This window comes from Panthera onca, chromosome B1 (assembly GCF_046562875.1).
Source record: "Panthera onca isolate mPanOnc1 chromosome B1, mPanOnc1 haplotype 2, whole genome shotgun sequence".
In the NCBI taxonomy this organism is placed as follows: domain Eukaryota; kingdom Metazoa; phylum Chordata; class Mammalia; order Carnivora; family Felidae; genus Panthera; species Panthera onca.
In genome coordinates this window covers 44,266,717-44,280,286 of record NC_138342.1, presented here as the reverse complement: position 1 = coordinate 44,280,286, position 13,570 = coordinate 44,266,717, and the positions used below count along the sequence as shown (strand labels likewise).

The following is a 13,570-nucleotide window of genomic DNA, read 5'->3' as shown; positions in this document are numbered from 1 at the left end:
TGTGACAGGAGTTCATTCCTGGGCAAGTTTCCTATACCTGTAATGCCATGCATACATCTACCCCACTACCACACCCTTTTCTCAGCCTCTGTGACTCCATTCAGTACACAAGTTCAGTACTCTGCATTTCCATAGGAATTAGATAAATTTCTTGAAAGAGCTTGTCTTTTCCCAGTATCCTTAGCCTTTATTAGCATAGTCTCTGTTACTATAGCAAGCACTCGCTGTTTGATGGAGTCAGTTTAATATCCTACGTTTCTTAAGAGATTTGAGCCATTATATTTTTTCCCTCTACAGAATTAAGAAATCTGACTTCAGAGGCACCTGGGTGGCTCAGTCGGTTAGGCATCTGACTCTTGATATCAGCTCAGGTCTTGATCTCAGGGTTGTGAGTTCAGGCCCCACATTGAGCTCTGCACTGGGCATGATGCTTACGTAAAAAAAAAAAATCTGACTTCACAAAGCAGACAGAGGTCTGCTTTAATCATAGAATCATTAATCATTAATCATAGAATGATTAATTGGTCTATAAATAATTGTATTTAGTTGTCTGAAGGTCATGGTGCCACTTAGTATTTATTTACTGGTTAGCTGCTTCACATAAGATAGTACTAATTATTCTTTTGGCGTGCATATTTTGAGTGCTTACTGTTTGTTAGTTGTTACGTTTAAGTGCTTAGATGAAAAAATTGGGGCTTTGTCATCAAGAAGTACACAGCCTAATGGAGAGAGAGATATGCAGACATTTGGTTATAGCTCTGTGGTGGAGGCTGGGATAATGAAATAAAGTGGAAGGCTATATGGATAAGCCTGAGGGTAGAGAAATTTTCATTTTTAGATTTGTTTGTAATTTAAAACTTACAGGAGATGGATAACTCTCCTACTTAGTAATTTTGAATAATTATATGCACATTATATGTACTTTCACAAATACATCTCAGTAATATTCATAATAACTTACTAAAGAAAATACAAATACTTGGTATTTGTATTAAATAAGTTAAATAAATAAAACCTGAGATTTGAATGAAGTTTGTCTTCTTGGCATTTTTCTAAGAACATATATGCTAAATGCTTAATATGTAAAGTTTCTTTAGTGATTAACTGAGAAGAAAATTACTGCCAAATTAACTGTACATTGTTGGTAACTTGTGGATAAATACTTACTACCACTATATTGACAGAATACATGATTTGTAGTTGTGTCCGAAGTGAGCATTGTATTAAATTATGTGTGTCATCAAATGGATTGTTTGAAAACTGCTTTTCTTTTTCATCAGAGTATCTAGAAACAAATCTGAAAAGAAACGTAGAGATCAATTTAATGTTCTCATTAAAGAACTGGGATCCATGCTTCCTGGTAATGCTAGGAAGATGGACAAATCTACTGTTCTGCAGAAGAGCATTGATTTTTTACGAAAACATAAAGGTAAAATTTTAACTTTATAAGATGGATTTTTTTTTTTTATAACAGACTCTCTCTTAAAGCACAATGTGGTAGAATCTTGACAGTGATTCTTAAAATTGGATGCTTCCATACCTTTTTCTTAAGAGAAAGAAATCAATTGCCTTTTTAAAGGTTTCCTGGTATGTTCTTTATTTCATTCAACAAACATTTATTTAGTGCCTACTATACGCTAGATTCTTGGGGTGAAGAGTAGCAGTCCTGGCCCTCAATTAAATTTAAGCCGAGGAAGACAAACATGTGAATAACTAATTTACAACTAATTTATTTATTCCTCACCTGTAGATATTTAAAATGTGAGTAGTGTTCACAAACCGTAAACATGTTGTGAGAACACAGGAAAAAAATGTCAGGAAGGGCTTAAAAATAGCTGATTTTTCAACTGAGTCTTCCTTTTAGGTTAAGTAAAGAGAACCACGTTTCACCCGGAGGGAATAGGAAGTATTGTGTGCAAAAGCAGGGAGAGTTCAGTGTAATTGGAGCATAGTTGAGTGGAAAATTATGGGTATATTTGAAAGAAAGGCAGGAGCCACATCATTTGGGCCTTATATGCCATTTTAAAAGATTTTAGGGGTGCCTGGGTGGCTCAGTCGGTTCAGCATCCGACTTTAGCTCAGGTCATGGTCTCACAGTTTGTGAGTTTGAGCCCCGCGTTAGGCTCTGTGCTGACAGCTCCGAGTCTGCAGCCTACTTTGGATTCTGTCTCTCCTTCTCTCTGCCCCTCCCCAACTTGTACTCTGTCTCTCTCTGTCTCTCAAAAATAAATGTAAAAAAAAATTTTTTTTAAAGAAGATTTCAGTATATGTCTAGTAATTGAACACTGTTTATAAAATAAAGTGATTATTTGTTAATTGAAGAAAATCACTTTGACTATAAATGAGTCATGAAAAGAAAAAGTTAAAGAATATTAAGTATTTTGGTAACAGAGATAATAGATGAAAAACTTGGAACATTTCCTTTTCTAGTTACAAGTGAAACCACAAAACTTCTCAAAAGGAGAATTTGTAACTAGTACCTTTATTCACTCCTCCCGGGCTCACTGAGTCATGCATTACCAAGCTGATCTTTACGCTCCATCAGTCTCTGAAATTATTTTTGGTAATTTCACAAATGCCATCAGCCCCACCTGTTCTGCTACCAATCAGATAATAGCAGTAGCTTTTTCTTATACCTAATGCACTGGAAGTTTTAATCCATCCTCCACTGGTTTTCTTTTTTCTTGGTCTGTGTTATACTGCACTTCTTCATTCATCCCCACTTTCTAACTGAAACTTTATTTTTTTGCCCTCTAAATGTCTTGTCTTTTGTGCTTTTGCTTTCTCTTCACTCTTTCCCTTGGTTATCTCATTCCATAGCTTCGACTATTATCTCCCTATTAAACTACCATATCTGTATTTTTAGATGCAAACTTTTCAGTCTTTTGTATCCAGATAACTTTTGGATCTTTCTTTTGCATGTCCTCAACCTCAGTGCATCTAAAACTGAACTCATTTTCATTTTCTCAAGTCACCTCTTTCTCTCAACTTCCCTTTTTACATTTTTATACCACCATCATTTCAGGCCCCAGGACTCAAGCCTGAAAAGACTTTTGAATTTTTTCCATCTTCCTTAGTACTACATCACAGTTGCCAAATTCTGTGGATCCTTCTGTAAATGTGTCATAATTGCTTGTCTTCGCTTTTATTATTACATTTTACCTCTGCAGTTAGTATTCTCACTAACCTTAGTGTCTCTTGTTAGCACGCTTAGTCCCCTCAGACATTGCAGCTCAATAAATGATTGCTGAATGAAATGAAATAATATGCATACCTTTGCCCCGATAATTGAAGATTAATACTGGCATTAAGTAGATCAGTTTTTTTTTTCAAAACTGGGTATATCATTCTCAGAAAAGTAAAATTTACCTTAAATTAAAAGGGAATTCTTAGATACTTATTATTAATACTCTAAAATAAGCCTGTGTTTAACTAAAGTTGATGGGATTTGCTTGTGGATTTAAATCTTTTTTCTGAATGTATATAATTGGTGTGAATGTGAAAAACATGACTATATTCCACAGAATTAGTAGCTAGACTTTTTAGTTACTCTTCATATTAGTAGTACAGGCATTTCCAGTACGCCAAAAGTTGGGTGACAGTTTAATATGCTTGATTTATATATCTGATAATACAAAATCAAAACAGCCTGGTCCCTACTTTTCACAGCAAAGTAGAATATGTTTTTGTGGAGTAATATCTATGACATAGATTTTTGTTTTGGTTGTTTAAGATGTCTGCATTAAAAAATGGAAAAGTATTTATTACCTAAATAGTTGAGGTTTCATCATTAAGGAATAGCTTTCTCGTATCTAAATCTATTAGAAAAATGTTGCAAAATAAACTCTAATAATTTTGTTAAAATGTGTGCCCAAGCTAGGGATCTCCAGATTTTGACCAGTTTAAAAACATGCAAGAGGACACTAAGCAAAATCACTCTGGGATTATTACTTGGGAGTTTTTGCCCCAAATCTTAATTTAGTCTCCTTGATTATTAAGAATAGAGCACCTCAAATTGGGAGGAATCTTGCTGCTTGGCAGTAGGGAAGCCTGTGGTCATTTCAGTAAAAGCAGAATGATGGACTGACCTCCTTGGCTCCTTTCCTCCAGGCTCGCGTCCTTAGACTGCTCTAGGTTCCATCATTTAAATGTCAAGAGAAGGATGAGGAAAAAGAATTTGTTCTGATGCTTGATACTAATCTGCTTCTTCTGATTCCTATTTGGTCATTATGTCAAGCAGGAAGCAGTCTCAGGCCTTCCACAATACAGGTTGTCAGAGCTCCCAGAGAAAAACCAGAGATTGGTATTCCCAGGAGACCCAATCCAAGGAGATAACTTGCCACATTAGCCCATGCAGTTCATCACTGGGCCTTCTAATACCTACCTAGACCAATACATGTTATTGCCCATGGTTCTCATTTTAAATAGGAGAGAAGGCAGGTTGTTGGACTTTAGTACCACCCTTTAGCCCTACCCGGTGTTTGGAGTATGCCACTAATGTATCAAATAATCTTTACAGAAATCACTGCACAGTCAGATGCCAGTGAAATTCGACAGGACTGGAAACCTACATTCCTTAGTAATGAAGAATTTACACAATTAATGTTAGAGGTATGTCTAGATTTACTTTTTGAAAAGTTTTATTTTCCTCAGAAAAGATATAGAGATGATGAATTTTAGTATATCTTAACAATATTAATTTAATATTGAGAAGTCTTTAATTCATTGTAAATCAATAAATTATATCTTCAATTAAAATTAATTGATGTAAGTATAGGTAAATAGTAGTATTCGGTAAGGTAATGTTAAATTTTCATTTTTTTTTTTTTTTTTTTTTTTTAATTTTTTTTTCAACGTTTTTAATTTATTTTTGGGACAGAGAGAGACAGAGCATGAATGGGGGAGGGGCAGAGAGAGAGGGAGACACAGAATCGGAAACAGGCTCCAGGCTCCGAGCCATCAGCCCAGAGCCTGACGCGGGGCTCGAACTCACGGACCGCAAGATCGTGACCTGGCTGAAGTCGGACGCTTAACCGACTGCGCCACCCAGGCGCCCCAAATTTTCATATTTTTAATAATACATGAGTTTTGAGAGGCTTGATAAAAGTCAGAAACCTATAGCTATCAAGTTCTTTACCTGAGACCACACTAACAATATTCATATGAAGAAAATGTAGATTATTCATCATGTTAAATACTATGCCCTCATAAAGGGGCACCTGGCTGGCTCAGTCAGCATGTGACTCTTGATCTCAGGGTCATGAGTTTGAGCCCACGTTGGGTGTAGAGATTACTTATAAATACAATCTTTAAATATTATGAAATGTAAAGCTACTGTGTAATTTTTTTAAACAAATTAAAATTCACCTAAATACAATATAAGATGATGATAAATGATTTTGAAAATATTAAAATATTGAAATATACATTGAAAGGCAACTCTTCTTAATTCAAGTAGAAACTTTTAAAAGGAAATAAGTAAATGTTCTTCTGTAACAAAATTATTTTTGAAAATAATTCAGAACATATGTGCTTATAATTAAACCCTCTAATACCTCATACAGTTATTTCTAAAATCCACAGATATTTTGAGTCACCCATATCTATCAGTTTTACTTCTCTACTTTTTTAATTGTTTCCTGTGTAGAATAATATAGGTATCATCTTTGCACGCAAAGTACACAGAGTTCAATATCAAATTTCCATGTAAACTTTAATAGGAAACAGAGGTGGTATACTTTGGTAGTAACATTTAAAGACAAGAAAAATAAATACATAACAAAGTAGACATAGAAAGAACCAAGGAAAGCAGTTGAGGTAGGTATGTGGAAGTTGTTAAATAATTTACATCTTTTATCCTGTTTGTTTGGATGTATTATTTCAGACCTGAAGCATTTATCTGTGTCATGTATGTGTATGTAATGACTATATTGCAACTGTCTCTGTATATTGACTGAAGTCTGAGGCAACATAAAGTATTTTGCAAATCAATGAGTTATTTTTTGGTTCATACTTAAGATGGAACAGTTAATTGCTGGATTAATTAAATATCTATATATTCAGCAGAAATGTTACCATATGAAAATTTATTGGACTATAAGTATATTTATGTATAATCGTAGCTGTCCTTAAAATCTGAAAAATAATGAGCACTTTTCACATATTAACTCTGTGAATCCTCAAAATAATCTTATGAAGTAGCATCTGTTTATGCCTTTCTTACTTCCGGATGAGGAAATCAAGGAACAAAGGGATTATGAAATTTACTCAAAGTAACACAATTAGTAAGTAGCCCCATTAGGATTCACTGCAGCCTCTCATCTCCCTGGCCTCAACCTCTCTGCACACTGCCACTCATGAACTTCTTTCATTGAAAGCTAGCCAAAGAACAGTCCTTTTATCTTAAAAACCACCAGTTAGCTCTTTGAATTACCGGACACTTACATTATAGACCAAATAATAGTTTCTAATTTTAAGGGTTTTACCCCCCCAAAAGGTAAGTGTTCTTCTGCAACAAAATTACTATATTACTTTTAAGTTTGTAAAAGAGTAGTCTGTAATAGCCTTCTGATCGTCCACTCATTACTAAACTCATTGATAATGTCCAAAATTATCTTGCTTAGGTAAAAGTAATATGTTTATGAAAGAGTACACACAAGCTGATGTCTAAATACATAAAGGATTTAACTCATTTAATTACTCCTTAATTTTTATTATATGATTATATTGTCAGTGCAGTGGTTTAATAAGATCTTCTGTGTTAATCATAAACATTTACTTACTCTGCTTCATTGGTATGAAAATTTCCTTACAAATTCATAAATTGGTATAATATCTTCAGTCATTTCTTAATACTTAATGAAGATAAATTCACTAATAGGCCAAACAGAACAGCATTGTCTCCAAATTTTCTTTACACTGCACAGATTCTTTTTTTTATTATCATTTGCCAAGACACATGTAGTACCTATGATGTAGATAACTATTGAAAGGAAGAAAGAAACAAGAGTGCTGATACTTAAAAAAAAAAAAAAAAAAAAAAAAAAAAATTGATGGACGCGAGCTGCTTCCATATCTTGGCTCTTGTAAATAATGCTGCTATAAACATCGGGAAACAAGTCTCTCTTTGAATTAATGTTTTTGTATTCTTTGGGTAAATACTCAGTAGTGTGATTACTGGATCCTGGAGTAGTTCTATTTTTACCTTTTTGAGGAACCTCTGTACTGTTCTCCAGTGTCTGCGCTAGTTTTCAATCCCACCAACAGCGCAAGAGCGTTCTCCTTTCTCCACATCCTTGCCAACACTGGTTGTTTCTTGTGTTGTTGATTTTAGTCATTCTAACAGATGTGAGGTGATACCTCATTGTAATTTTGATTTGCATTTCCCTGATAAGTGATGATGAGCATCTTTTCATGTGTCTGTTGGCCATCTGTATGTCTTCTTTGGAGGAATGTCTGTTCATGTCTTCTGCCCCTTTTTAAATTGGATTCTTTGGTTTTTGGGTGTTAAGTTCTCTAAGTTCTTTATAGATTTTGGATACTAACCCTTCATCAGATATGTCATTTGTAAATACCTTCTCCCATTCCATAGGTTGCCTTTTCGTTTGGTTGATTGTTTCCTTCATTGTGCAGAAGCTTTTTATTGATGTAGTCCCAATAGTTTATTTTTGCTTTTGTTTCCCGTGCTTCAGGAGACCTATCTAGAAAAAGTTGCTACAGCTGATGGCAGAGAAGTTATTACCTGTGCTGTCGTCTAGGATTTTTATAGTTTGAAGACTCACATTTAGGTCTTTAATCCATTTTGAAATAATTTTTGTGTATGGTATAAGAAAGTGGTCCAGTTATATTCTTTGGCTCTCCAGTTTTCCCAACAGCATTTGTTTTTTTTTTTTTTTCCAGTGGATATTCTTTTCTGCTTTGTTGAAGATTGACCATATATAGAATTGTGGGTTTATTTCTGAGTTTTCTGTTTTGTTCTGTTGATCTGTGTGTCTGTTTTTGTGCCATTACCAGACTGTTTTGATTACGACAGCTTTGTAGTAGAATTTGAAGTCTGGAATTGTGATGCCTTCAGCTTTGCTTTCTTTTTCAAGATTACTTTGGCTATTCAGGGTCTGTTGTGGTTCCATACAGGTTTTAGGATTGTTTGTTCTAGTTCTGTAAAAACACACTGTTGGTATTTTGATACGGATTGCATTAAATGTGTAGATTGTTTTGGGTAGTATCGACATTTTAACAATATTTGTTCTCCCAACCCATCAGCATGGAATGTTTTTCCATTTTTTGGTGTCATCTTTAATTTCTTTCATCAGTGTTTTATAGTGTTCAGAGTATAGGTCTTTCACCTCTTTGGTTATTAGGTTTATTCCTAAGTATCTTATTATTTTTTGTGCAATTGTAAATGGGATGGTTTTCTTAATTTCTCTTTCTGCTCCTTTATTATTGATATATAGAAATGCAACAGATTTCTGGAGATTGATTTTATATCCTGTGACTTTACTTAATCAGTTCTAGCAGTTTTTTGGTGGAATCTTCAAGTTTTCTATATATAATGTCATATCACATGAAAATAGTGAAAGCTTTACACCTTCCTTACAGATTTGGATGCCTTACATTTCTTTTTGTTGTCTGATTTCTGTGGCTAGGAATTCTAGTATGGTGTTGAATAAAAGGAGTGAGAATGGATAGCCTTGTGTGGTTCCTGATGTTAGGGGAGAAACTCTTTTTCCCTGTTAAGGAGGATATTAGCTGTGGGTTTTTCATATATGGCCTTTATTATGTTGAGGTATGCTCCCTTGAAAACCACTTTGTTGAGGGTTTTTATCGTGAATGGATGTTGTACTTTGTCAAATGCTTTTTCTGCATTTACTGAAATGATCATATGGTTTTTATCCTTTCTCTTATTGATATGATGTATCATATTGGTTGATTTGCAAATATTGACCCACTCTTGCAATCTAGGAATAGACACACTTGATCATGGTGAATGATTTTTTTAATGTTTTGTTGGATTCAGTTTGCTAATAATTTATTCAGGATTTTTGCATCTATGTTCATCAGAGATATGGCCTATAATTCTTTTTTTTGTAGTGTCTTTATCTGGTTTTGGTATCCGGGTAATACTGGCCTCATAGAATGAATTTGGAAGTTTTTTTGGAGTAGTTTGAGAAGAATAGGTATTAACTCTTCTTTAAATGTTTGGTAGAATTTGTCAATGAAGCCATCTGGTCATGAACTTTTGTTTGTTGGGAGTGTTCTGATTACTGATTCCATTTCTTTGCTGGTAATTGGTCTGTTCAATTTTTTTATTTTCCTGTTTCAGTTTTGGTAGGCCATATTTTTTCTAGGAATTTATCCATTTTTTCTATGTTGTCCAATTTCTTGGCATATAGTTTTTTAATAATCTATTGCAGTTGCATTTCTGTGGTGTTTGTTATTAATTCTCTGTCATTTGTCATTTATTTATTTGGGTCCTTTCTCTTTTTTCTTGATAAGTCTGGTTAAGTGTCTTCTCAGTTGTAATGATTTTTTTTCAAAGAACCAGCTCTGGTTTCATTGATCTGTTTTTTGTTTGGTTTTGTTTTAGTTTATGTATCATTTATTTCTGCTCTGATCTTTATAATTTCCTTCCTTCTGCTGGCTTTAGGTTTTGTTTGCTGTTCTTTTTCTAGCTTCTTTAGGTGTTAAGTTTAGGTTGTTTATCTGAGATTTTTCTGGCTTCTTGAAGTAAGCCTGTATTGCTATAAACTTCCCTCTTAGAACTGCTTTTACTGCATCCTGAAGGATTTCATTTCATTTCATTTTCATTTGTTTCCATGTCCTTTTTATTCCCTTTATTTCCTCATTGATCCATTTAGTAGCATGTTATTTAACTTCCATGCATTTGTGGTCTTCCCAGATTTTTCTTGTGATTGACTTCTAGTTTCATAGAGTTGTGGTCAGAAAAGATGCATGGTATGTATGACTTCAGTCTTTTTGAATTTGTTGAAGCATGTTTTGGGTTAATATGTGATCTGTTCTGGAGAATGTTCCATTTGCACTTAAAAAGAATGTGTATTCTGTTTTAGGATGGAATGTTCTGAATATGTCTATTATATCTGGTCCAGCGTTCATTCAAAGCTATGGTTTCCTTGTTGATATTCTGTGATGTAAGTGGGTTGTTAAAGTTCCCTACTATTAATGTATTATTATTGATTAGTCCCTTTATGTTTATTATTAACTGTTTTATGTATTTGGAGGCATAAATATTTTCAATTGTTGTATCTTGTTGGATTGTCCCCTTTTTTATTGTATAGTGTCCTTCTTTGCTTCTTGTTATAGGCTTTGTTTTAAAGTCTATTTTGTCCCATATAAGTATTGCTACTCTGGCTTTCTTTCCCTCCCTCCCCCCCTTTCCTTCCTTCCTTCCTTCCTTCCTTCCTTCCTTCCTTCCTTCCTTTCTTTCTCTCCTTCCTCTCCTTCCTCTTCTCTCTCTCTCTTTTTCTTTCTCTCTCTAAATTTTTATTTAAATTCTAGCTAGTTAACATATGGTGCAGTATTAGTTTCAGGTGTAGAATTTAGTGACTCATCACTTGCATACAACACCCAGTGCTCATCACAAGTGCCCTCCTTAATACCCATCATGGGTTTAATCCATACCGCCTGCCCACCTCTCCTCCAGCAACCCTCAGTTTGTTCTCTTTAGTTAAGAGTCTGTTTCTTGGTATGCCTCTCTTTTTACTCTGGCTTTCCTTTGACATCCATTTATATGGTAAATATTTCTCCCATAACCTCACTTTCAATCTGCAGATGTCTTTAGGTCTAAAATGAGTCTCTTACAAGCAACATATAGATGGGTATTTTTTTTTTTTTTTATAATCCATCCTGTCACCGTGTCTTTTAATTGGAGCATTTAGTCCATTTATGTTCAAAGTAATTATTGATAGATACGTATTTATTACTATTTTATTACCTGTTTTGTGGTCATTTCTGAAGATTTTCTCTGATCCTTTCTTGTCTTTCTCTCTTTTGTGGTTTGCTGGTTCTCTTTAGTGATACATTGGATGTATTTCTCCTCATTCTTTCCATATTTATTAGTGATTTTTGATCTGTGGTTATCATTAAGTTTATGTTTAACATCTTCTGCGTTTAGCAGTCTATATTAAGTTGATGGTTGCTTAGGTTTGAACTCACTCATTACACCTCTCTTCCCTATGTTTTAGGTATATGGTATCATATTTTACATCCTTTTATTTTGCAAGTTCCTTGACTGATGTTTTATAGAAATACTCACTTTTACTGCTTTTGTGTTTCCTGTTCACACTGTTTCTTTTCCCCTGAGAGATTTCCCTTTAATATTTCTTTCAGAGCTCATTTAGTGATCATGAACTCCTTTAGTTTTGGTTTGTCTGGAAGACTCTATTTTTGTTGTTGTTTGGGAAACTCTTTATCTCTCTGTTCTGAATGATAGCCTTTCTGTTCTGAATGATAGCCTTGCTGAATAAAGTATTCTTGGTTGCCAATTTTTCCCATTCAGTATTTGAATTTATCATGCCACACCCTTCTGGTTTGGAAAGTTTCTGCTGAAGAATCCCCTGCTAGCTTTGTGGGATTTCCCTTGTATGTAACTGTATTCTTTTGTCTTGTTGCTTTTAAATTTTTTTCTTTATTACTGTATTTTGCTATGTTAATTATATTATGTCTTGACGTAGATCTATTTTTGTTGATTTTTGTCAGGGGTTCTCTATGCCTTTCTTTCTCCAAATTAAGGAAGCTTTCAGCTATTATTTCTTTAAATAAAGTTTCTTCTCCCTTTCCTCCCTCCTTTTCTTCTGGGTGTCTATAATATGAATGCTACTGTGTTTGATGGAGTTACTGAGTTACCTAAGTCTGTTCTTGTTTTTGCAATTCTTTTTTTCTCTCTTTTGTTCAGCTTGATAACTTTCTGTTACTCTGTCTTCTAGGTCATTAATTCATTCCTCTGCTTCTTCCATCCTGCTGTTCTTTCTGATAAGTATATTTCTCGTTTCTTTTATTAAGCTCTTTATTTCTGCTATGCTATTCTTTATCTCTGTGTTGAGGGTCTCACTAATGTCTTCCACTCTTTTGTCAAGTCCAGTGAGTATATTTATGATCATTACTTTAAAATCTCTATCAGGCATGTTACTTCTGTTTTACTTAGATTTCTGGCTGTGGCTTTGTCCTGTTCTTTTCATTTGGGACAAATTCCTCTGTCTTCTCATTTTGTCTAAGTCTCTCTGCCTGTTTCTCTGTGTTAGGAAAGTCAGCAACATCTCCTGTTTTTGAGGGTAATGGCTTTTTGAAGAAGATGTTTTGTAGTGCCCTGCCGGGTAGTTGGCCCTCTTCTCCAGGGCTAGCACTTCAGGGAGAACCTCCAGTGTGTGCTGCGTGTGCCCTGCTGTTGTGTCCTGGCTGCTTTATTCTTCAGCTCAGTCATCTACAGAAGCTCTCTTTGCCTATTTTAGGCAGTGTTTGGTTCCTGGCCTGAATGTGGCATGTTTTAATAGGTGTGGTCTGGTCGGTTTATGAAATGAGACCTATCACCACCTCCACTGGAACTGAGGCCCTGCCAGACTCCTGAGTGGGGAGATATGGTGTGGGCAGGGGTTTGGTTTTCTGGGGGAGGAGACACACCATCCTGGGACTGAGACAAGTGTGACTGGAAAGGACAGTTCTTCTCTGGACCACAGGGGTATGGAGCTAGGTATAAATAATTTAGGTAACAAGTGTTGGCTACACTGGTTCCCACTGGTGGCTGTGTGTTTAGGCTGAGGGGTGGGGGAGGGAAATGGTGCTTACCAGTTCCTTTGTTCCTGGTAGGAACTTTCTGTGAATGCTGCCTCTCTGGGATACACTCTGAAGTGAGCAAATCACCTCTCCATTGTGTGCCCAGGTGCTCTTCAGATCGCTGTTTCTATACTGTATGTCCATGGGTTGTTTGTCCTGCCTTCTCCACCACTGCCTCCGGTCTCTCCCCAAGCCAAGCCTGCTGATCTTTAGAACTCCAGGCTTTAAGCCTGCTGGTTGCACCTCACAAGATTTGACCCCTCTTGCTTTCCAAGCCAATTGGTATGGGGATTTGTTTTCTTCCTGTGCTCCCCTGTGTGCTAGTGTGTCTTTCATTCTTCTCTGCTACTGGAGCTTCCTCCCTTCCCACTGCAGCAGCTGATCTGTTTCGCTGCATCTCTGCACTTCGTACTTTCTTCACTATGGCCTCTTCTCTACTTTTAGTTGTGGAGCTTGTTCTACCAGTCTTTAGATGGATTTCTGGGGTATTTAGGTTATTTGATAGTTATCTAGTTGTATTTGTGGGATGAGGTGAGCCTAGGGTCCTCCTACTCTGCCACTATGTTTGAAGACAAAGAATTTTAATTAACTCTTTCTGTTATACAATGTGGGGAAGGGATATGCTTTATAGGCTTCAGTCTTAGGAGTAGGATGTCCTTCCCTGTCTTACTTTCTCTTCCATATGTCTTCTCTTCTGCCATAGGGTCTTCATCAAGACCCCTTTAGTTTTTGGTGTACCTACCCATCCACCTTGCCCAGAAATTGCATCCCTCCATTGAAAAGA

General features: G+C 35.5%; 1 protein-coding gene across 7 annotated transcripts in view; it reads left to right on the top strand.

Moving 5' to 3' along the window:
* The window catches only part of CLOCK (clock circadian regulator), a 127,425-nt gene that overhangs the window by 58,675 nt on the left and 55,180 nt on the right, over positions 1–13,570 (top strand). For 6 of the 7 annotated variants that reach the window (XM_060654978.3, XM_060654984.3, XM_078446109.2 and 3 more), the window contains 2 exons: positions 1,281–1,429; positions 4,520–4,611. In XM_060654978.3, the coding sequence (XP_060510961.1) occupies positions 1,281–1,429; positions 4,520–4,611 (241 nt within the window). Of the gene's footprint in view, positions 1–1,280; positions 1,430–4,519; positions 4,612–13,570 lie in introns of those variants that run through there. The other variant, XM_060654986.3, reaches the window with a different exon arrangement.